Raw genomic sequence first — 25,168 nt, forward strand, 5'->3', positions numbered from 1 at the left:
CACACTCACACACACTTTGCATACAGGGGAGCTTTAGCATGTGAAGCAATTAAAGGCCAGTCAGTCATTTCTCACTTCCCTTGTTCTCTCTCTCTTTCACTCTTACTCCCACTCTCCGTCTGTTTCACCTGCACAGCGCGTTATAGGCACTCCACCGAGCACCAGAGAGGCTTGAGCAACAGGGAAGAGGAGGACGGGCCTATGCTAGTGTGTCTCAGAGAGAGAAAGAGAGAGAGAGAAAGAGAAAGAGGGCAGGAGAGAGCTCAAGAGAGATATACAGTATGTGCCATTGAGTGCCAGACAGGCCTCAACAAAAGGCTAGAGGTGGACGCCGGGCCCTGCGTGTGTGGGAAAGAGGGAGCGTGAAAGAGGTTAGGAGCTGAAAGAGAAGGACAGCGAGAAAGAGAGAGAGAGAGAGAGAGAGAGAAAGAGAAAGGAGTGAAACAGAGTGGGAAGGAAAGAGGGAGAGAGAGCGAGAGAGAAGCAAAGTCTTAGAAGTAAAGTGCATAGAGTGCAGAGGAAATAGATAGGAAAAGAGAGAAATAATTAGAGAGATATGGGAAGAAAAGACTTAGAGAGGCAGAGAGAGAGAAAGAGAAAGAGAAAAGTAGTTAGAGATAAAGGGGTATAGGAGGAGAGAGCAAGAGAGGGCTGCAGATACAGAGTGTGCAGCAAAGATTCCAAAGTGCAAAACAATAATGAGTGTTCAGACGCGGTTCGACAAAGTCAACCATGTATGTAAGATAAGCAAAAGTGGGTGAGCTTTGAGTGTGTGTGTGTGTGTGTGTGTGTGTGTGTGTGTGTGTGTGTGTGTGTGTGTGTGTGTGTGTGTGTGTGTGTGTGTGTGTGTGTGTGTGTGTGTGTGTGCGTGCGCGCATATGTGTGTTTGGGTGTGTGTGTGTGTGTCAGGGAGAGAGAGAGAGAGAGAGAGAGAGAGACAGTACATTTGTGCGTGTATTTGTGCGTCCATGCGTGTGTGCGTGCCTGTGTGTGTGTGTGTGTGTGTGTGTGTCTTTGTGTGTGCCTATGTGTGTGCACCCATGTGTGTGTGTGTCTGTGTCTGTGTCTGTGTGTCTGTGTGTGTCTGTGTGTGCCTACGTGTGTGTGTGTATGTGTGCGTGCAGTGTACCAGTGTGTGTGTGTGTGTGTGTGTGTGTGTGTGTGTGTGTGTGTGTGTGTGTGTGTGTGTGTGTGTGTGTGTGTGTGTGTGTGTGTGTGTGTGTGTGTGTGTGTGTGTGTGTGTGTCCATGCTGAAGTGTGTTTGTCGTCCCCTGATTAAAAGCTGGTCCTGGGGTGCCCTTGCCGCGGCGGTGGCGGCCGCTGTATTGTGTGTGTAATGAGCCGTGTCTGAGGGCGGCGTGACTTTAAAAGAGGAACAGCACACACCGGTGCCATCTCTCTCCCTCTCTCTTGAGTGTGCACGCTCATTTTCGCCACTCTCTCTTCCTCTTCTCTCGTTCATTCTCTCTGTTTCTCTTTATCTCTCTCTCATTCGCTCTCTTATTCCTTGTCTGCCGCCCACGTCTCTCTTGCTCTCTGTCTTTCTCTCGTTCATTCTCTCTCTCCTCTCTCTCTCTCTCTCTCTCTCTCTGCCGCTCATGTCCTTTGTCCCCAATCAGACACCAGCAAGCCACCCGAGGCGTAACGCATGGGCACCTGAAATGCCCTAAGGGATGTTTTTTATGTCTGTGTGTGTGCGTGCGTGCGTGCATGCGTGCGTGTGTGTGCGTGCGTGTGCGTGCATGCGTGCGTCTGTGACTGTGTGGCGTCATCAACAAATAATAAATTACCTCAGATCTGAGGATACCTTTCACCACCAAATTAAGGGCATGCATGCAGCCATTGGTGTTAGCTTGATTAATCAGCTGCTCTCACACTGCTTCAGTTTGGCCGACACATCTGAGAGCTCTGCATTGACATTCATTCTGCACACAGTGGGCGTTCTGCACACAGTGGGAGGTCTGCTTCAACCAACCACTACGGCTTGGTCAATTAAGCTTTTATAAGGAAGTTGCTGCAGGCCTGGCCATGTAATCGGGCATTGTCCCAGTGGGCCGACAGTCCTCAGCCTCAGGGACTGATACATTTTATTTAGTACCAGCCATAGAGGGGCATAGACCATCAAATGGGGCACAGACCATCCATCTGAAAGCAACCCTACCCTGATGCCTGTAAGGGCCTCCAACCACCGGTTTAGACAACACTGCGGAGCACTATCGGTTCCGACAATAATGGTTACCCCTTCACACTGGCGCTGACGTGCTATTACAAGGATTGGCCAGTTTAATCACAGCAGAGCATGGATATTCAATGGGCCTCCGATCAAAATAGAGGTCTCTCCTAACAGTCAGTCGACATCCATGGCCTTCCGTGGATATTAGCGCTGGTGTGCGGGGTTGTATTGAAAACAGTGGAATCAAACTTTGGCAGTGAGGAGTGAGGAGCCACCGGTCTATAGGCCAAAAATTCTGCAGGCCATTTTTGATCACATTCTAGCCCAAAGTTGTATATCGTGATGAGAGGAAGAATCACAGACAGGTAGCTGTAGGCCTATTTTGAACCATCATATCGGGCCTCTTTACTTCACACTGTCAAGTGACAGTCACGTATAGTGCGAATTGTTAATATGGATCAGGTTTGGAAATTATCTCCATCTTCAATAGTTTTTAAGTTTTTGTGTGATATTTACCTATTATTTTTTCATAAGTTCAGCGGGAAACATAACATTGTGTATCATCACCTAGCAATACCACTCTTAACCGTATGGTATATCCAGATGAACTTTTTTAACGCATGCGGAACATTTTGGACGCGGAATTTCTTCTGCACCGCCGTGTTCGGATCAAAATGGGAAGCGAATCTCCATAGTTAGTAAATGGTTTCTGCAGGACCTGAATGGGCTCTGTCAGCAGGGAGCATTAGCCAAACGATTCAGCAACGTCCCTGTATTTCGGATGATCCATAGCGCACCGTCCAAAAAGCACAGCCCCAGCGCAAGCCTTCTCACTTAGCCTGGAACTTCACCGGCATATTTACACTGGTTGGCAAACACATTCCCAAACAAAATAAAATAAAATAAAAAGGGATGGATTCCCGAAGTCCTGCTCTAATGTTGTAAAAGTGCCCTAGCTGACCACTTTACAGCATTAAAATCCTCAATGTAGCACAAGGTTACAGTATGCTTTAGTTAGGCAGTTACCTAATCGTACAACAGAATTAGCTTCGCTATTAGCTCAATACACTTCTTCAGGTATTCTGATTCAGACTTTGGAGTCACAAGAATTGCAAATGGGATATCTATTTTGCAATAACAGAGTGGTGTCTTTGAAGTAAGCCAATACAGTGGTAGGGGACAGTTCAGGTATGCTATATACTCTATATTCTAGGCTATATTCACTTTCTTTTTCATTTTCTTTTCATTCATATGATTTCTTTAACAACTAATGGCATTATCTTGTTATTTTGTAAACTTAACTATTGTAGCATGTTGGGTGGTGGGGTTTGGAGAGCAACGTCGGTGAGTGAGTGAGTGAGTGAGTGAGTGAGTGAGTGAGTGAGTGAGTGAGTGAGTGAGTGAGTGAGTGAGTGAGTGAGTGAGTGAGTGAGTGTGTGCGTCTATGTCTACTGTTTGTACTCAATTTTGTTTTCTTTTCTGTTTTTGTACTATACTGTCAGTAGGACCCCCTCGAAAATGAGATGGCACATCTCAAGGGGCTAACCTTGTAACAAAAAAAACAAAAAAATCATTTACTTCTGGAACTGGCTGCGGCCAAAATTGCATTGGACGAGTCCCTGTATGTTAAACACTAAAAGCTTATAACCACATAACTAAGGGTACATGCACACTATCATTCACCATGCGACATCTTAATGTTTAAAACTATGCGTAAACACTGTTGGAGAAACGGGTAAGGAGTCAGCAGAAGCAACAGATGGTATACATACTATGTTCCCTAATGAAATAATAATATGTTCCTCTTCCTGTATTATGAGAGTGCAAAACAATTTGGTCAAGATATGTTGAGAGGTTGTAGGCTGCTGAAAATGGTCAATTGTCTCCGTAGAAACCAACCATCACTTTGCAATAAATTAAATATAATGAAGGGTGCATGCATGCATCGTATGGAAATGAGAACAAGACTCAGTGTACTCTATTTTCTGAAATACCCATGTGGATTTTCCTGTGCAGTGGAAGATCATCAGAGAATTTATGGTAGAATTAAAATTCTGGATCATAAAAGCAATATGCAATAAAGTCCCCATTGACATGACATTTTAATAACCGTGGTCACGATATTTACACTTCGGATTTCCAGGGAGTTGAAGTACACAGCACAGCACAGACTAAGAAAGGCAAAGGCAGACTGCATCTTATTTCTCCAGAGGGAAGCCTTCTGTATCTGTGTCCTCCTGATGGTCAAACCAGATTGTCTTAATGAAGAGCCAGTGCTGCAGTGCGATTTTGTTATGAGATTCCTATCTTTATAGAAATAATAATACAGTGCGACCATATTCATTATATAGAGGCTAATGGCCAGCGTTCTCCTTTGGTCCATTGTTTTGTGTGTATATGTGTCTATACTATGTAATACTTATATTTCTGCTGGTTTTGTGGGGGCCTTACGGTATAGATAATGGACTATTTAATGGCATCACGCCCCCTGTTATGGGTCAGACTTGTTGATGCGTGCTATCTAAGACCAAAACACACGTGGGTTACAACATACACAAGATTGACTGTATCCACTAGATTTCTTATGTTTAAAACAACTCATTAGTAAACCCGGTTGGAGAATTGATTCCGGTGTGTTGGTGCTGGCAATAAGTATGCACACAAGACTTATTCTTTAGGGACCAGCAGGAGGTTAGTCAATCTTTTATCCAGGAAAAATTATTCAATGGGGCATTGGTGTTGGCAGTAAATAGCGTAGCCGTGGTCAGGGCAGGTGAGATGTATTTGACGCGTGTGTGTGTGTTGAGAGAGAATTTGAATGAGGAAGTTAGAGATGTTTTGTGATTGAATAAATTGTTTTGCCAAAATGTATAGTGATGAGTTCAACTAGATACGCAATCAGTATCTTCCTTATCCTCTGACGGAGCACATCTATCATCATGTCCAAGAAACATTGAGGATGTCCAAAACATGTTTCCCATTTAACACACTACAAGAAATAATATATAAAAGTGCTTTTATTTTCATTCCATCCAATTTAACATGCTCTCGATCCGTGTTGGAAGTGGTAATTCAGTGTTACTTTGGGGAGAAAAAAAGACGACAAGCATTTAACATGGAGGATGGTGTGCCACTGCCATGTGGTGCTGAGACAGAAATCTATGGCTGTCAGAATTAATGAGGAGTGGAGGTCAAACGCATAAGGACACAGGGAGATAAAAACACAGCTTGCTCTTTTATTCTGGTTGATGGAAGGACAATACGTGCAATCCAACGTTTCCCGCAGCACTTTATAGCTAAGGCACACACCTTGACAACAAGCATCTAACATGTTGGTGACTAAGTCCCTGAAAAGATAGCGATTTTGTATTGGGAATGTAAAGTTGTTTAACAGAGAACCACATCAAATATTTGCTTTCTGGCTGATTTCATACTTGATATGAATCTGCAGAGCCTTTCCAATGATGATGACCACATGTCTCTGATAGCAGTTAACCACCCCATCCACCTTGACTAACAAATAGACCTTGACCAATAACTTGACCAACTAGACCTTGACCAATGTACGCACTAGAGAAAGGTGCACCTTTCCTGTATTGTACACATTACATTTTGTGAGTGTTGATTCTCTTCAATAGACAGTGACATTTAACACTCTGGATGTTGGTCCTACACCCTAAATGCTAAATTAACACTGCAATCCCCATCACTGTACAAATCTTCAAAAAGAAATGTACATTACAAATGACTTACTTTATCCTTTATTAATAGTTCACAATGCTACTATCACTATGTCAGAATTGCCACACTAGGGCATTATTGGAATTGCACAACAATACCTCTTTTTAATATATGTTCTCTGTGTGCCTTCTGTTGTCCAGTCTTGCACTAGGGTGCCTGTATGTGTATTGTATGGGTACTCTAGGTATACTGTAACCTACTCTCTATAGCCTACTGTTTATGTTGATGTATATAGAATAAATTGGGTAAATTCAGGTAAATTGGGCCACTTTGGGCCATTCACTTATATGCAAAAAAGTGGCCCAATTTACCTGAATTCACCATAATTATGTCTATGTCTGCACGGGAAAGTAAGACACATAATTTCAATTCTTTGTATGACTAGTGTATGCCAAGATATTGACATTAAAGTGGAAATGAAGCACTGACAACTATTATCATTTTTTGGCGGCTTATTTATTTTCATAAACGAATGGATGTTCGTTGAACTGCACTTTTAAGTAGTTTTGCTGAAAAATGACATGTTATTACCGAGTTTCGCCACAAGGGCGCAGCCATGTTCGCCGCCTACGTAACGCGAATGGTAGAACTTGGTGGCTAATGTAGCCTTCCATTCACTTAACGTTAGCGTGTGCTAACTACAGCGCTAACTGACTCTAATCGTGGCAGTAAAATTGAAGAAGGACGAGGGGTTCATTTTACATTGTCCCTGGGGTTTCTATGTTATATACCTACTATCAGATGAAAGAGAAATGCCAAGTGTCATTATCACTTTGTGTCAAAAGCCTTTGCTACGAGCATAGTGGGATAGCTGCAGCCATCCACCCATTGCATCCACCATAGGACAGGAGTCAGGACTGGGGCTGCTTGATCTCATAGTTTGTAGTGACAGACCGTCACCAATAACGTCTTTTTCCTGCATTGTTGGACGCTAATCTGAAAGCCCATGTCTTTAAGTTGGCTATGTGGTTCAATTCAGTAATAGAAAATAACTTGCAAAATTGGCGGAAGTTTGGAAAGCTTTGTGAAGGGAAGGGACGCAGCCTGTGTGTGTGGCTATCCCATCCCCTCTCTCGTCTCGCTCACGGAGTTGGAGGAGCTTTGGGGATTTGAAGTTGATGCCACGGGAAATGACACGTTAAACTATCATGGCCTACATTAAGTTATGGCATGCTTAAAGTAGCTGCATCTATTGTAGTAAACTATTATGTTATTGAAGTCGCGGATGCATCCTCAAACTGGCTGGAATAGCGTTGTTGCCTTGGATTATTGTTGACTGGATAACACCGATAAACGTGGGCACGGAGATGTCAAAGTAGCCTAATTCAGGTGCTTGGAAAATGTTGGCGAAATCATCGGAAGATGAAGGTAGGGAACTGCAACATTGCACGACATCGCACGATTATGAATAGTGATCATGTTGGCTCATACCAAAATTTGTTAGCGACGTTTCGCCTTAGCAAAAAAAAGCTGCTTGTTTACCTGTGGTTCATGTGATGGGATGTCTTGTCTGCCTTCATGCCTCATATTTGTTCTGTCCCACCCAAACACGTATTCTTGCTTCATTTGGGTTAAGCAAATAAGCTCATAATCAGCCACGCAAGTCCCAAATGTTTAATTCACTACTATCATAACAGCATTAGGAATAGGACACTACCATTCGCGTGACGTCACCCGCTGTTGGCTGGAAACGTTAACAGAAACGTTACGTGTTTGTGCATTATTTTTTTATTAACGGCTTAAATTTCAGACTTCAGAAAAATATATATTTGCTGGCTTATCTTACTGGTGTTATAGACCCCTATATTAGGTCACTGCTTCATTTCCACTTTAAAGCCGACTTAACTTGACTTGACTTGAGAACACATTCACTCACTGACAGGATAATAGGTGCACACAAGCATTGAGCATCCATCTTCACAATAGACGGTAGCACTCACAGCACCCACAGCATTGAATCTATCATTTTGGCATGTTAAAAAAATATCTGTACTTAAAGTCCAATTGTGGGGACTTAATTGTTGTTGGCAAGGGTGTAGAGGCCAAAATGTGTAGAAATAAATAGACAGTAGTACTTAATGTACAGCACCCACAGTTTCGAATCTGTCATTATGGCCTGATAAAAAAATATACCTACACCTATTCAATTGTGGGGCCTTTTATATTGTTGGCTAGGGTGTAGACGTCCAATTTTGTAGAATAGGATAGTGAATGTTGTGATGAAAGGACACTTGCTGGTTGCGAAATTGCTGCTTGTTTTTCAGTGCTGTTGAGTGCTACACTGTATGTACCACGAAGGCGGTACTGAAGCTTCAGAATGGCTAGCTGAAGTGAATAGTTCTTTCCCTGCATTGCAAGGATGAAAGCTTTTATCTGTCGATCACAAACATGATGCAATTCAGACACTGAAAGAGAAGGAGGAATGGAGAAACAGAGAGAAAGGGAGAGACAGAGAGAGAGCTAGACATAGAGAGCTATAGGGAAGAAGGTAGATTGGGAGATGGAGAGAGAGATGGATATTGAGATATGAAGAGGGATAGGGATGGACAGAGAGAGTGTGTGTGTGTGAGAGAGAGAGAGAGAGAGAGAGAGAGAGAGAGAGAGAGAGAGAGAGAGAGAGAGAGAGAGAGAGAGAGAGACTCACAGTGAGTCACAAAGGGAGGCAGTGGGAGAGTGCCAATGAAAGTAATGAGAGGTGGGCGTACAGCAATACCAGTCAGTGAAGTGAAGTGGACCAGTTTAGAATGTGGGTCTTTTTTTGAAACAAAATGGAAAATGGACGAGGAGGGCCCGGCCGTTGGTCTTCATTGTTATCCCCTCCTCTTCCCTCCACTCCTCTCCTCTTCCCTCCTCTCCTCTCCACTCATCTCCCTCTCCTCTCCTCTCCTCTCTTCTCCTCTCCTCTCCTCTCCTCTCCTCTCCTCTCCTCTCTTCTCCTCTCCTCTCCCTTCCCTTCCCTTCCACGCCTCTCCTCTCTATGCTTACTGCTCTCCACTCCTCTCCTCTCCTCTCCTCTCCCCTCCCCTCCTCTCCTCTCCTCTCCTCTCCTCTCCTCTTCTCTCCTGTCCTATCCACTCCTCTCCTCTCCTTTCCTCTCATCTGCTCTCCCCTCCACTCCTCTCCTCTCCACTCCACTCCTCTCGTCTCGTCTCCTCTCCTCTCAACTCCACTCCACTCCTCTCCTCTCCTCTCCTCTCCTCTCCTCTCCTCTCCCCTCCTCTCCTCTCCTCTCCTCTCCTCTCCGCTCCTCTCCTCTCCATGCTTACTGCTGCCATTGCTGTCGATACCACCAACGCATCAGTCCCAACTACAGCAGCAGTATAGCAGAACTGGATCAAAAAATCAGGCCAGGCATTTTTAGCCAAGCCTGGTCCGCTAGGCATTGAGACAGACAATGAAGCCTGTGACAACATTTTCAGTCATCTACTACGGGCTACACAAAAACCAAAATAAATATTTAAATCTGACTTGGAAAGGTAAGCGGTGGTGGCATGATAACTGATATCACTACATGAGGGGAGGACCAGGTCAAAATCATCAAACAGTCCACCAGGCAAATGCCCTATATGCCTTATGGCCAATCCAGCCATGTATAGCAGCCACGAAGCCCATGGAAGTCCAATGAAATATTCAGGAGGCGAGGCTCCATTCCAGTTCAGCCAAGCATTGCCCACCATTAAACAACTATCACTACATCCCAGGGCAGCTAACAGCTTTGACTGGGCCCAGGACAAAGTCATCTGAAAGGCCCCCCCACCCAATACGTGCAATGTTAGGGACTGTTCGTAATTTACCGGGGGGGGAGGGCTGGTGCGTAGGGGGGGGAGGGCCATGGTGAAAAAAAATGAGGTGGGGGGCAGGGCCATAGCAAAAAAAATCGGAGTTAGGGGGAGGGCCATGGGAAAAAATATATATTTTATTTTATTTTAAATAATAATGAAAAATGCAATACTTCTCTGAAACACATCGCTTTGCGATGCAAGGTCCTGGGTACATACTTTAGCACTGAAGCGTGAAGCGTGTATCTGTAGTCATCCCTAGGCATACCTAGGGATGCGTGTAGGCATACCGAAATTATGTGTTAGCCTAGGCTAAATATTATTTTGGTGCTTTTTGTGTGGAAAAGACCTTGTGCCATAACGGTGACCGCGATTTCCTCGGGTTAGGCTACTGCTGGAACGACACATCGCAAAGTTGGTCCTGGATCAACATCTGGTTTGAGTGGTTATCTATGTCAGATTTCGCGCGCCTGTAAACGTCTTTCTGTAGCCTATGGATTAAGATCAGTTATGCAGAAGTGCCATGCTGTTACAAAATAGGCCTACAATTATTCACTGACAGGTTAAGTTTAGGAATATGTTTTGGTAAAGGCATAATTTGGCATGTTGTTAGGTTGGTGCACACATTTTCACTGACAGGTTGTTTAGGAATTAGTTTTGGTTTAGGCACAGTTCCACATAGCCCACTGTAATAGCCTAACCTAGCCATAACCAGAGCCGTGACGGCACTTGGCATGCCCGTTAATTTTTGGAATCAGACCTAGAATAGGCTAACATACCAGATATTGATCCAGGACCAACTTTGGCGATGTCGAGGAAATCGCGGTCACCGTGCCCAACGCAGGGCGCCCCTCCAGCTGTTTCGCTCGCTATCATAGTCGACTTGAACATTTGGTGATGTGTCCGTGCATCGCAAGGCACAGAGAGATGTGCACGAACAAGCCTACTAACTTTGGACAGAGCTTCGAGGCGGCTGCTCAACTTCGGAATCTCGAAGTGAAATGTAGCCTATTTTCTTCCAACCGGCATTATCAGCTGTCAAACTGGAGCGCGCCACCCTAAAAATGCAGCGGTTTATTTAATTGTTCATCGGTGTCCACAAGAATGTCTACTTTTGGGAAAATAAAAACACGTTTTGAAATAGTCTAGGCTAGAGCTACTGTTTGGAGCCATACGCCTACTTCAACCCTGTAATCCCACCAACTCGAGTCATCCTGCAGGTGAGACCGCTTGCTCACGCAGCTTGGTCTAGGATCCGCATGATTGACAACCTAGACTCTAGGTTGTCAATCATGCGGGCAGAGCTCAGGGATTAAAGTTTTCCGTCGCTACGACGGAATTCCGTCAACTGGATTTTCGTTTGGACGGATTTCCGTCCGTATAATGTATGTCAATTAATTTACAATTTTTACTTTCCAACTGAACTCAAATCGAGAGCACTCCTGGTCATGAGAAGGGGACGAGAGGTGTGTTTGGTGTAGGCCTACGGATGTAGTTAGGCTATACACTCCACCATTGGCGGTGTGATACAACATTCACTCATCAGTAGCCTAGTTTTGGGTCATCCCCTGTTCTTCCGTGTTCCAAAAAAAAGTACACGAGCGGTCAACAATTCTGTGGCAGCGCAACGCGAGAGATTAAAAAAATAAATAGCCAAAATTGTTGCTGATGGCAGAAAAGAAAATAGTTGTAATACAATGCATAAAGTGCAGTGACGTATATCATTGCACCTGCCGTGGCAGATATTTAGAAGAAAAAAAAGAATAGTTTACTTCGACTGCGTATGATGTCCTTTTCATGAAGGGTTTGCCTTTTAAGCATTGTGACTCTTACTAGCATTATTCATAGCCCCAATGGGACGACTATGGCAGCTAACTAGGATAGCCTACCATGCGTTTCATCCTCAAAGTTTAGCGCGTTTGACTGGCTGCGTGTAGAGCTAGTTGTCTTTTTGACAACGGATAATTCACAGTCTCATCTGTACTCATAGCAGATTAACTTTGTTGTTGCCGATATATATATTCAAGAAATAAGTTAAAAATGGGTTGCATTTGGATCACGGATAGGCTATCCCTGGCAGAGCCAATTGGCATACAGACTGAGACTCCCAACGGAGTTCGCTCCCGGACGTGCGGTCCCCGGTGTTTCTATCACTCCCGGACTTGCGGTCCCCACCCGATTATATTTCACGTATTATCATATACTGCCACATACAAGCAATTTAGGGTTAGGTTTAGGTTTAGGTTTAGGGTTAGGGTTAGGTTTAGGGTTAGGGTTAAGGTTAGGGTTAGGTTTAGGGTTAGGGTTAGGGTTAGAAACAAAAAACTAACATCAACAAGATAACTGGCTCCGTAATATGGCGGTGGTACCGTTAGTCTGGCTAGTGGGAGCGAGATGAAATGGGAGTGTAATGAGATGGGAGCGTGAATCTGGGAATCAGCCAATTTATGCCACGTCTTGTTCTGGGAAGCAGTGTTCTGATGGGTGGACTCATGGTCGATAAATGCCGTTTCGACGTTTGTTTCACTTTCAAGGCTGGTTACTGTGTGACGCTATTTCTGCTAACTGGAATAGTGTGCAGCAGCAACAGTTGTGTGTGCGCTTGTTTTTGAGTGGCTCAACGTCTGTGCCCATCTTCTCGGACTATGCGTTTCGTTTGAGTTCAGTTAGCCTATTTGCGCACTGCGCACTCAGGACTGATGGGTGGGTGATTTGCCTTGATTCGAGTGGAAAGCTGCGCGACAAGCTTGCGAAAGTGTGTTACTTTTGTAAACGATAGACGTGTCTGTGACTGTCGTGTCTGCTGCGTCCTGTCAGCTTGTAGAACACGTGCGCAATGGTAAGCGTGTGCTTGGCACCGCACATCGAGAAGCAAAAAAGTAGCCAGTAGTTTTCAAAACGGTAGAACACAGAGGTAGACATACCGCACCCTGTTTGTAAACGTCAAGAAGTTATTTGTAACAGGTTGAATACTGAAAAAGGCCGAAGGGTGAAAAACATACAAATAATTAAAGCTAGTTTTCTCCCTCTGATTGCTATGATCAGGGCTTTTTAAATGTCAGAAATACAACTGCAAGCAATGCGCACCAGTGCTTTCACCAGAACAGTGTTTGCCCATTCTAATGTGAAAGACAAAATATAGCCTACTACTACAACAAAAAAACCCATAATGGGATCACTCACTGTTTCAACACATTGCAATTCCAAGTCAATAATTCTGTGAGATCAGCTACCATTTTGAAGCAGCATTCATTGTGAATCCATTCTGCATGATGTTGTGAACAATTCATAAACAATGGGTAGAAATAAGAGGAAATAACCAAAACATGCCCCAAATTTCAGTTCAATCTTTGCAGTCTGATATAGTATCCATTATGCCTCCATTCTCGGCCAGTTCTAGTCAATCTGGTGAGCGAGCGGCCTAGGCCTGCCCTCTTTCCTTTTTTTGTATTTGGAAATTGGCATCTGTAAACATAGCATTGTAGGCCTACATCTGATTGAGCACATCTGATCTAGTACCTACAGGTACACATTACTGAGTCTATATAGGTCTACTGAGTGGATAATGAATATTCATTGTTCATGTGAAGTGTAAAGATTTATGTTGGTTGAAGTTCTGATTTTGTGGCACTTTTTGGTATTACTGGCGCCCTCAAGACATAGGCCTATTCTGCTCTAGGCGACTGCCCCGTCTGCCTATGCCGCTGGCTCTGGCACCATTCCTTGCATGTATGTTTCGTCATGAGGGCAGAGCCTGGCTACATTGGTTTTCGTAGGGTTACGGAGTGATACTCGATCGGGTGCCTAACCGGTAAAAAAGTTCAGTCAGATTACTTTTTTTTGCTTTAATCCCTGAGGGAGAGAGAGAAGAGAGGGTGGGGGGTTCACTTCGAGATTCCGCAGTTGAGCAGCCGCCTCGAATCTCTCGGTCCAAAATTGAACAGAACAGTTAATAGGCTACACTGGTCGTGCACATCTCTCTGTGACAATTGCCATGCACTGACATGACCAAATGTTTAAGTCGACAAGGATAGCGAAACAGAAGTGCCGTGCGTCGGGGTTAAATGGCGCAAGGTCTTCTCACACAACAGCACCAAAAATTAGGCTATATTTAGCATTTACATTTTTGTACCTGTAGGGGGAGGGCCATGGGAAAACAAAATTGAAGTGGGGGGAGGGCCATGGGGAAAAAATTGAGGTGGTGGGGGAGGGCCATGATTTTTTTTTTGGACCGGACTTCCAGCGCACCAGCCCTCCCCCCCCGGTAAATAACGTACAGTCCCTTATAAAGACCCAAATTTGGGCCCCCTTTCTCCCTGGGCCCGGGACAGCTGACCCCTTTGTCCCCTCTTGCCGGCTTCCCTGCTTACAGCCCATAGTGGAGGGAAACGGGGAAGTGTGTGTGTGTGGGGGGGTTTGCAGGCTTTCACCACTATTCTTCAAAGGCAGGCTTTTTTCACTTTGGCCTAGAGCTCCATCTAAATCCATTTGGAGAAAATCAATAAAAGAAGCCATTTACATCTTTTTTTTAGTATGCATAATGCACCGATGCAGTAATTTAGAAAATAGATGGGAATACATTAATAAATGATTCTCAATGAATGATTGAATGAACGTACGAATGAACGAATGAATGAATGAACATTTGAATGAACGAACGAATGAATGAATGAATGAATGAATGAATGAATGAATGAATGAATGAATGAATGAATGGACGAAGAAATTAGAAAAAGGAACAAACGAAAGTATGAACAAACAAAAGAGTGGTGAACGGAATACAACAGCATGAATCAAGTCAGCGTGTATAATTAACGCAACGCTGTATGTCGTCTAGCCACTAAACACTATCATTTACTGAGAGCCACAGGCGGAGACAGGGAGTCCAAGACCCCAGGCTTTATAGACTTGTTGATGAGCTGCCGGCTGGTCTCAGTGGGCAAACGTACTGATCTACCTGCCCTCCGTCTGCTAGCTGTGTTTGGATTGCTGTGGCACCCCGTATTGACCCGAGTTGCCTTGCGTTTGCTTTGGACTCTCTCCGTGACAGATCTGGGATCGATTAAACTTGGCTTGACAGAAGAGACAGCTGGGCCCCCAAAGTTTGTCGCTGTACTCCAGATGTGTCTTACTTACACGGCTAAACCCAGCACACACACACACACACACATGCACGCACGCAGGCACGCACGTACACACACACCACACACACACACACACACACACACACACACACACACACACACACACACCCTCCCGACACACACACACACACACACACACACACACACACACACACACACACACACACACACACACACACACACACACACACACACACACACACACACACACACACACACAAAATCAATACATTTCATTTTACAGAACAGTATTTCTTTCCTCTGCAGATGGTAGAAAACCACTTTAGAGGAAGTTGCTAGAGACAGATTAACCTGCTGCAAAGCCCTAAAAAAATCAAACAAACAATATAATAAGAGTGTGTTTCCTTCCTTTAAAGACTTTCCCTCCCAGAGCACAAGTTAGCATTGAATGTAATCTAAAACTTGCGGAAATCAATAAAAGCTGCTGGCCAGTGCTGTGTGTTGACCCAAAACTGCGAAGTCCTGCGACCTCCAAAGTTCTGCAGAGATTCATTCTCAATGCGCTGCCTCACTCGTCATGTCACACCCTGTTCAAAATGTTCCTTATTATCCTGCCGATGTCCAACCAGGGTGAACTTACCGTAGCTAGGTCACAATTTTCCAAAAGGTCAGCGGGAGAAAAATGAATGGAGTTGGCGCTGGCTTGGCTCCGCAGGGCTCTTTCAGTGACCGTCGGCTAACACATTATTCTGATGCAATGCAGAACGCACACACACACACACACACACACACACACACACACACACACACACACACACACACACACACACACACACACACACACACACACACACACACACACACACACACACACACACACACACACACCTTTTGTATAGCTACATAATAGGATTTGGGTGTCCGAATCAGTGCACGTTGCAAAATCAATGCCATCGACTACAGCGTTTTCTTTCTCCTCTCTTTCTGTTTTTTTTTCGTTCTTTTTTGTTAACCTCGAGATGCGACTTGGCGATGGAGTGGCAGTGAACATTCATCACGACGCGACAGGTCCCCATTATGTGGTGCTAAAAAGGTCAATCAAATCAAAAACATGTTTATGGATATTTCTCATGCCCTTTTGCAGGGTGGGGGGGGAGTGGCGGCTTTTTTGTATCTGTCTCGCTAAAAAGTCATTTCACAATCCATTACGTATGATTAGTGCCTCTGCCCAGCCGAGACGAGACGTCCGCGACGCAGGCCCTGGCCCTAGCGGGTCGGTCTCCTGGGGAGATATCGATCAGTATGAGATAATGCTGTCCCCCTTCCTACTAATCCGATAATGAGACCTGCGACACCAACACCCCCCCCCCCCTCCCCTCTCTATCCTCCACTGAACCCTTCAGAGCATGGAGGAGGACAAATCCGATTTCTGTGCAAGCCAACAATGGGAATGATGAGAATAAAATTAGATAAAATGGAATCAGAAAGAATAGATACCCTTTAAAATCTGATTTTATCTGCTTAATTAGTAATCCTCTTTGGTCCACTTGATACGGGTCCAACATTTAGCACTTTCTTTGCCAATGATGTCCTCAATGTGTCTAGACTTTTTTTTTGTTAAGATAGCTCAAGATCATTTGAGGTAAAGTGCAGTTATCTGTCATCATGAATATTGCACCTCTGACTTCTCTGAAAGCTTTTACAAGTTCTGTGATATGTATAGCCACTTCAACACACCCCGTGTCATACTGGCGTAAGATGCATGCTGCAACACTGAGAAAGTTGTGAACGTGACTTGTGCTAGACAGCAGCTGTCAAAATACACAGTGGCTTATCAAGACATCATCTAATCAAGGCATCCGATTACTTAGTGTAGGCCTATACATATAATTGTACGCATCAAACAGTAAGTGAAGTGCCATGTAGTCTACAGCAGTGTCTTATTATTACAAGTTGTTGGGTTGGATTAACTAAGTAAATCTTCATGCGGATACCACTTAGCCAGGAAACCTTAAGGCCTAATCCTTTGTTCAAGCAGAAAGCCCCCAAATGGTTCAGACAAATGGGCTACATACGTATTGAGGAGACGCATCCAGCAAACAGTGTGGAGTATGGTGAAGTGCATGCAATCAACACCGGAGCCCTCCACGGGTATTAAACCTCACCACCTCTCCTGTTGTAAGAGCTGCGTCGTGCTTGGCTTCAGCTATAAGCTTCGGCAGTATACTGCGAGCCCTCACCCTGAATACGACCCCTGCTCTAATCCTGTGAAGCCCGCTTCTTGCCGCTCTCATTCGCTTTTTTTCCCTTTCTTTCAAGGATAATCCAGCTCTGGCTTTTTTTTTGTTTCGCTCCCTCTCTTGCTTTCTTCTCATTCTTCTGCACTGTTTTTTTTGTGCTTTTTTTCTCTTATGTTTGGCCTAACACCACAACCACCTCCACCCAACCACTCACTCCTGCCTTCCCTCCTTCCTCCTTTTCTTATGTTTTTTCTTTCTCTCTTTCTTTCCTTTTCTTTCATTTTTGACTTTCGTACATTAAAATTTGAAAAAATGCTACAGTTTTTGTGAAGAGTGGAGATTAAGCTCGGAAGTCAGAGGCGTTGAATAAAGGAAGTGAATTAAGTTGCCATGATTTCTTTTTTTCCAGTCGCACCAAAGTGAAGGGATTTTACGGAAGAATGCCATTACTTCTCAAGCAAGTTGCATGAAAGCATCAAACCACATTCAAGGCTGCATAATGTGAACACTTACAGCAGAACAAGTTTTGCCATATTAATTCAACCTTTCGATAGCAGGATTTAGTGAAAGAGTGTTAAATTTGACTCTCGTCGGGTTGAATTAACACAGCTAAATGTAGGCCTACCGTTCTCAGCTGATCAGGGATTCAGACATCCCTTTCATTCATCGCAATGCAGATAAGAGCTAGCTTAATTGTTTTATTCATCTACACAGAGAAATCTCAGCGCTAAGTGGTGGCACTATCCCTTCTTACTTGAAAAGACTTTGACATTCACTGGTATTCCTAAGAAAGCCCTTTGTGGTTTATAATAACCTCAGCAAACTCAACACCTTCCGGCTTTTTGAGGATGCCTGTAGCCTTTCTAGAAAACCAATATGCACCTGAGTTATTGCCCTGATCATTTTCATACACAGTTAAACAATGGAGTAACTATCCTGAGACTATATGATCCCATTCCATTTTAGTGATCAATTCAAGTCTTTGAATGTTGAATTAGCACTGTGAAACCATACGTTCGAAGTGTTATTTAGAGACCAGTAAATCATTTGGGACCATATTTTCCCAAAATGGGGTTGAATTAACATTGCATTTGTTACTGCTTTATTAAGAATCACAAGGGAGCCTCGAAATTTAAAGAAAGCTTGGTGGTAGAGTGCTTCTAATGCTGTGCATGCCCATGGTTGTAAGCTTCTTTGGGCAATAGCCAGACATGTTTAACTCTCTCTCTCTCTCTCTCTCTCTCTCTCTCTCTCTCTCTCTCTCTCTCTCTCTCTCTCTCTCTCTCTCTCTCTCTCTCTCTCCAAACACTGCACCCCCTCTTTCCCTCTAAATTAGCTCTCTTCATTCCAGAGTGAGTATAGGCCCTAGGTGTTTGACAGAAGAGCCTGAATTCATCTTAATGTTAAAAGAAACCTGTTAATTAGTGTTGGCGTTTCAGCTTAATTGACACATTACACGTGGTAATGACTTTTTCCTGGGATTCTACACGGCCCTTCTTGGCAGAGGCATTGTTTCCTCGATAAGGTGACAATACACGTAGTTCCAGCAGACAGGTGGTGTTGGCATCCCTTCGCCTTAACGTTGTTCAGGCAAGTCATTTATGGTGGGTAGGTAGTACGGCAGTCCAGTGTTCCCGAACCTTTTCATCTTGCGCTCCCCCCAAGCCTTTACCATGCCTGTAGCATGACTACCCTCACACATGCTCTGTACCGTATCTCTTTCTCAATTCCAATGTCACTATTCTCACCTCCTGCAGTGTGTTCACATACCCCTGGTGGTACACGTTCCCTCTCTTTGGGAATCACCACTATAGTCTACCTCACAAAATTGGCCCTATGAGGAACACACTGTACAGCACAGCAGGGTCACTGACGGGACAGCTTCCGCTGGATCCGGGACAAAATGATCTGAAAGGGCCCTCTACCAATACATAGGCCTTAAGGTACAATGTAATGAAGACCCAATTCCGTACCCTTCCTTTTCCTCTGGGCCCCGAACAACTGACCCCTTTGTCCCCCCCTCACCTTAGAGTTTCCTTCAGTGCACCACTGCAATCATACTCCCTGTTGTTCAAATGTGACTCAGGAGAATAGCCCCAATTAACTCTGTGCTGTGTGGTTCCCCGAAGCCCTTATCTCTCGTTTACAGCCCCATCACTCGCTCCCTCTCTTCACTCATCATTATCTTCCATTCATATTGCCATGCGGTACCCCCAAGGACACCAGCAGGCCATGTGGTGGCTTTTATTGACAACCTGATGAAGAGCAGGTCCACATAACAGTGGTTGCACAGAGGGACATAGTGATAATGAGATATGAGTCAGTGCAAGGGATGTTTTGAAGCCAGTGCATCCTGCGAAGTTCAACTGATGTATTCCTTTTTTTTAACATGTAAACTGGTTTGTGATGGAAGACTGGCAGAGACCTGAGGTTATGATTTTGTTGACACAATTAGCAGCTAGCTTAGCTGTCGTAGCAAGCCTGTGGGCAGACTTTGGCAAAGACCTGATATATCCCAAATCAAAGATGACGAATTAAGATCTATTATCTATCAAATGTCTCTGCTTACTACTGTGGTGGGCAACGAATTGCACCACTCATTTTTGATGTCATTTCCTTTAATTATGTGTAGTCATATTTATTATCCTTGGTGGCCAATTTCTCAGCTGAAGGACCAGCCAAGAGTAAACAGGTTGGTATTGGTACTGGCTTGGACCGAAAATTGAATTCAGTGTCAAAGGCAGTACACATTCTATGTCTGTGCTCATGACACTGTGCTTTGTAGGAAGGCCTGGGGAGATATGGTGCACTTCGTCGCTGAATATAAATGTGTTCAAGAAAACCATATGGACTTAAAAGGCTGTAGATTTTTTTTAAACGCCTTACGAAAACCATTAGACAACATTAAGGCGTTAACGATTGACATAATTTAGACACACGCCCCTCCATTTTGAAGAGTGATCTTCGTGGGGGAGCATTGGGGGTTAATGCCTTGCCTATGCCAGGGCACGGCGGCCGGCAGCCATCTTCTTAACGCCTCGGCAAAGATGGGTTATGATTTATGAGTCAGGACATCTTAATAAAGCTGCCAAAACAAAGAAGCCTCGCAGAGACGAATTAGCTTGGGGATGGCGATGGGGTGGGAGAGAGAGAGAGAGAGAGAGAGAGAGAGAGAGAGAGAGAGAGAGAGAGAGAGAGAGAGAGAGAGAGAGAGAGAGGGGAGAGAAATTAGCTTGGGGATGGGATAGGTTGAGAGAGAGAGAGAGAGAGAGAGAGAGAGAGAGAGAGAGAGAGAGAGAGAGAGAGAGAGGGTGGGGGCAAGAAAAGAAAAGAAAAGAAAGGAGGAAGGAAGGGTGGATGGGTGTGGAGGGTGAATGGGCTGGAGGCAAGAGACCATCACCGTCAGACATCATTCAGACTAATCATCGCCCTGAGAGCACCATTAGCTCCAGACAGTCCGCGGATATCTCACCAACGCAAGACTCCTCCACATTACCCCCACAACCCCTCCACACACACGCACTCACGCACACACACAAATGTGCACATGTGCGCACGCACACACACACACACACACACACACACACACACACACACACACACACACACACACACACACACACACACACACACACACACACACACACACACACACACACACACACACACAACCCTTATACAGCATGTGGTGTGCCCGGGCCACAGCCAGTGGTGTCGGGGCTGTGGCTTGCCTAATGATAATTGGGGATGTTCTTCCGCGCAGGAGCTAATATGGGGGTGATGAAATAAGTGAGGCAGGCAGTTGTTTGCATTCATTTAGAGCAGTAGGGGTTGACGTCTCGAGTCATTCTGACTGAACTTTGTTTGTTTATTGTACTTATTCTGTCTCTGTCTCTCTCTCTCTCTCTCTCTCTCTCTCTATTTGTGTATGTGTGTGTGTGTGTGTGTGTGTGTGTGTGTGTGTGTGTGTGTGTGTGTGTGTGTGTGTGTGTGTGTGTGTGTGTGTGTGTGTGTGTGTGTGTGTGTGTGTGTGTGTGTGTGTGTGTGTGTGTGTGTGTGTCTTGGCCTGCAGACCTTTCCGGGCAACTCAGACACAGACTCCGTGGTCTACTACAAGCTACCGCACTCCATACGAACCCGCTTCCTGAGGCTGGCGCCCCTGCAGGGAAACCCCAGGGGCGGCACAGGGCTAAGACTAGAGGTCTACGGCTGCACATACAGTGAGTAGTTCAAACAACTTCAAATTATCACAACAAACCCAGCAGGTGGATCTCTCTAATGCAACACCATGTAAGCCATCTCAAACCCTGAAACCAAAAACAGAACAGGCTCTTGCTCTAGTCAGGGCGATGATGCAACAAGCTACTGTCATGTTTTTAGCAACACCACACTCGTATGGTATGCAAGTGTATATGCTAAATGCAGGACAGAGAGAAAGATGGAATGAATAAGTGAACAAATATTGTACTGTATATGACTGAAATATTTAAGAAATGCACCTTGCCTCTCCAAGTGAATTGTGTCCAGTCTTATTTCCCAATATACTACAGCTAGATATGGGTAGACTTGACCTCTATCCAGGTCAGCCAGAGCCACTTTATTAACCCTTGGTTTATATTTATAAATAAACCAGCCTTACTTTTCCTTGGTTGTAGAGTCCAGGGCCGCTGACAGCTTTGGCCGGGCCAGGGACAAGGTCATCTGAAGGGCCCCCTAATCCAATACATTCAATGTAATGAGAGTCCAAATATGGCCCCCCATTTCCCTGGGCCTGGGACACTAACTAACCCCTTTGTCCCCCCTTGTCGGCTTCCCTGGTAGAGTCGGACGTGGCAGACTTTGACGGCCGCAGTGCGCTGCTCTACCGGTTCAACCAGAAGTCCATGAGCACGGTGAAGGACGTGATCTCGCTGCGCTTCCGCACCCAGCAGGCGGACGGGGTGCTGGTGCACGCCGAGGGGCAGCGCGGAGACCACATCACCCTGGAGCTGCAGCAGGGCAAGATGATCCTGCAACTCAACCTGGGTGAGAGAGGGGCTTAAAGGGTGCACTATGTATAGCCTGACGTTTCCAAGTCAATTCATCACCTTAACAAACAGGCCAGCCGATGCTTAGGTGAGAGAGGAGTTGAAAGGTGCACTATGTAACGCCTCCAAATCAATGAATCACCTTAACAAGTCAACTGATGTTTACATGAGAGAGGAGCTTAAAGGTGTACTATGAAACATTTCCAAGTCAATGAATTACCGTAGCCTCTTACTGCAGCTGGGGTCCCTATTCACTTGATGAAAATGCTTAACTACATCATAACAACATTGCTATGACATTACAGAGAGCCATTATGCTGCGCTATTGGGGGTTTAACAAGCCAACTGATGTGAGAGAGGGGCTGAGTGCTAGCTACTTAATTACTTAATTCACTGTATCATTGTAAATGGGCAGTAGGTTGTACGTACATTACACTTGGGCACTTGGCACAGATGGGATTTCCAGTAAGCAACCTTGCTGCCTGACTATAAACAAGCTTCACAAATGTACTGGCAGTAGCAACACTGAGTAAACAAAAGCACAACAAAGTTGTGATTGCAATGCTTGGCATCAATGCTTCTAAGTGTTTTGGGGGCTTTTTAGCCTTACTTTTTAGATAGGACAGTTGAAGAGATGACAGGAAGTAAGTAGGAGAGAGAGACAGGGTAGGGTCGGGACACGACCCAGGCTGGACTCGAAACCTGGGTCGCCCGCATATGGTACGGTGTGTTAGCACGCTGCGCCACTGCACCCCCAAGCATCAATGCTTCTAGTCCTTACCCACCACTCTATCTGCTGCCCCCACAGATGACACCAAGCCCCGTATTGGGGTCCCCCGCCCGTCCGTCTCCCTGGGCAGTCTCCTGGACGACCACCACTGGCACTCGGTCCTCATCGAGCGCTTCAGTCGGCAGGTCAACTTCACAGTAGACCACCACACCACGCACTTCCGTGCCACGGGCCAGGGCCATGACGACTCTCTAGACGTGGACTATGAGGTGAATACCTATCAAAACCGGTTACACACTTTTGCTGTTCCTAGTTTATTATACACAACATTTCGACCAGTATGGTCTTCGTCAGGTGTAGGTCTACTTGCACCATGCCTTGCGGTTAGGGTTGGGTAAGCCTACAGTCCGTACAGTGGGACTAGCCTGTAATATTACGAAAGTATATTTACACAGCACTATGTTAAGTCTACAATTACAAAAGTGACAAACCTCTTGCTGGTGAAATACCTTTTCCACTTAGCAAATTCTGTTACTGAATGAAAGAATGCTGGAGGAATATACATGTAAGCTGCCCCAGACTAAGACAATTCTTAACCTTAACATTTCACGAAAGAAGTTTTTATTGAGAAAAAAATATTTGAAATTAATATTGAGCATAAGTTGGAACATGAGACAGTGGAAGTTAGAACATGAGACCATGGATGGGAACATACCCGTTGAGGTATTGGAACATAGAGAGAGCACTTTTTAGGCCCATCACAGAATTTAAGGTTGAATCCGTGAAACTGTTTCATATTTTATGTCCTAAAGGGCTGTGTCTATTTCATGTAAAGCTGCGCTTCCATGTTGCATCCATTTCATCCAAACTCCGAATGTTGATCATAAGACAGGTTCAGTGGTCTACAATAACTATTCCTAGTGTGTCAGTGTGTGAGTGGAGTCAGTAAATTCAGCTGCGTTGGAAGAAAACTATGGCTGCATTCTTTTTACTTCTATTTCTAACATTGTTCTTAAATTTGCTGCATGACCCGATAGCTACTGTCTGTAACCAAGGCTGCAACATTTTACTTGTGTTGTTCGAAACTTGCTTTCTGACGACAAATGCAGTCATTGATTGTATGCCTTTATTCCAGCATAAGCAGTATTAGAGACTGCAAATCCGCCATTTTGCCTTCGGAGCAGGCTTATTCATTCACTGTGATGATAAGCCACTGAAAGGACACAGTTTACCCATTATCTCTCCCCCTTTTCATCCTGAATTGCTTCTTGACATTTTTTTTCTTTTCTTCTTACTCTCTAGCCGACACCTTCTTTAGACATGTGAGATACACTTTCACATATCAGTCGGCCCTTTAGCTTTTATGAGTTATTTATCAACTCCACTTCGGAAGCGACGACAGGGCGATTTATTATGCAGCGCGTCCTCCTCCTCGCCAAACAACTTAAATATTAACTGTTTCTCGCGGCTGCTCTGCCTCAACCTTGACAGAATATTGCTTCATGTGTTATTAACCAGCAAATAGTCGGTTGGCAGAACGGTCGGGCACATTTGAAGACAGTACCTTAGAGAGCGGCGAAGAGCAGAGCAGTTCCGTAATGAAAATGTACACTTCAAGGCTTTTCACATAGTGAAAAACAAATCAGTGTTAATTCAACACTTAGTACTCAGGGACCAAATATAGGCCGACTCTGTAAGGTGTTAAATGTATTCCTTAAGGGCTGAAGTAACACTTTGGTTTTTACTGTGCACTTGTGCTGTAAAAGAAAGAGGTTATAGGCAAACGCTTGTATTCTATTCCTCAATGGCAAAAGCATGTAGTCAACTGTTAGTGTATGTAGGCTTTACAAAGGTGAGGAATTTGTCTGTATTTAACAAATGGAAAAATAGTTTAAAAAGTATACATACATGAAGTTGCTTTGGCCCAGAAAAGGAACATATTGGTAGTTTGATAGAGTAAGGGTAGGAATCCAATTCCAGATTGTAGAAAATACACAATACTATCCGTATATGACCCTGAGTCTTGCATGTAGCAGTAGTCAAGTATACTATCCATACAGGGGCCTCATGTAGAAAGACTTATGAAAAGATACATTTTAAAGGGGCACAAGGTAGGATGACATTGTTTGCGCAGTGACCGTGGCGTGCCTGTCTCAAAATCTACACAGTGATGAAAAAATGCTGTTCAAATGAACTCGCTGTGAGAATGTTTTTCATCGTGGAATGCCAGCACCTGATACAAATCTGAATGCGGTATGTAAAGCGATTTTTCGTATGAAAAGTGGGTAACGCTTTAGAATAAGGTTCTTCTAATAAGCGTTTATAGTCAGTAGTAAGCAGGTAGTAATACCCTTACAAGTGCCCAATAACATG

At 44.6% G+C, this 25,168-nt stretch overlaps 1 protein-coding gene across 1 annotated transcript in view; it reads left to right on the forward strand.

Moving 5' to 3' along the window:
• cntnap5l (contactin associated protein family member 5 like) overlaps positions 1 to 25,168 on the forward strand; it is a 168,223-nt gene that overhangs the window by 57,838 nt on the left and 85,217 nt on the right. The window contains exons 4-6 of the mRNA XM_063211883.1: positions 21,111 to 21,258; positions 21,860 to 22,063; positions 22,874 to 23,064. Of these exons, the coding sequence (XP_063067953.1) occupies positions 21,111 to 21,258; positions 21,860 to 22,063; positions 22,874 to 23,064 (543 nt within the window). The remainder of the gene's footprint in view (positions 1 to 21,110; positions 21,259 to 21,859; positions 22,064 to 22,873; positions 23,065 to 25,168) is intronic.

The sequence above is a fragment of the Engraulis encrasicolus genome, chromosome 12, assembly GCF_034702125.1.
Source record: "Engraulis encrasicolus isolate BLACKSEA-1 chromosome 12, IST_EnEncr_1.0, whole genome shotgun sequence".
Classification (NCBI taxonomy): Eukaryota; Metazoa; Chordata; class Actinopteri; order Clupeiformes; family Engraulidae; genus Engraulis; species Engraulis encrasicolus.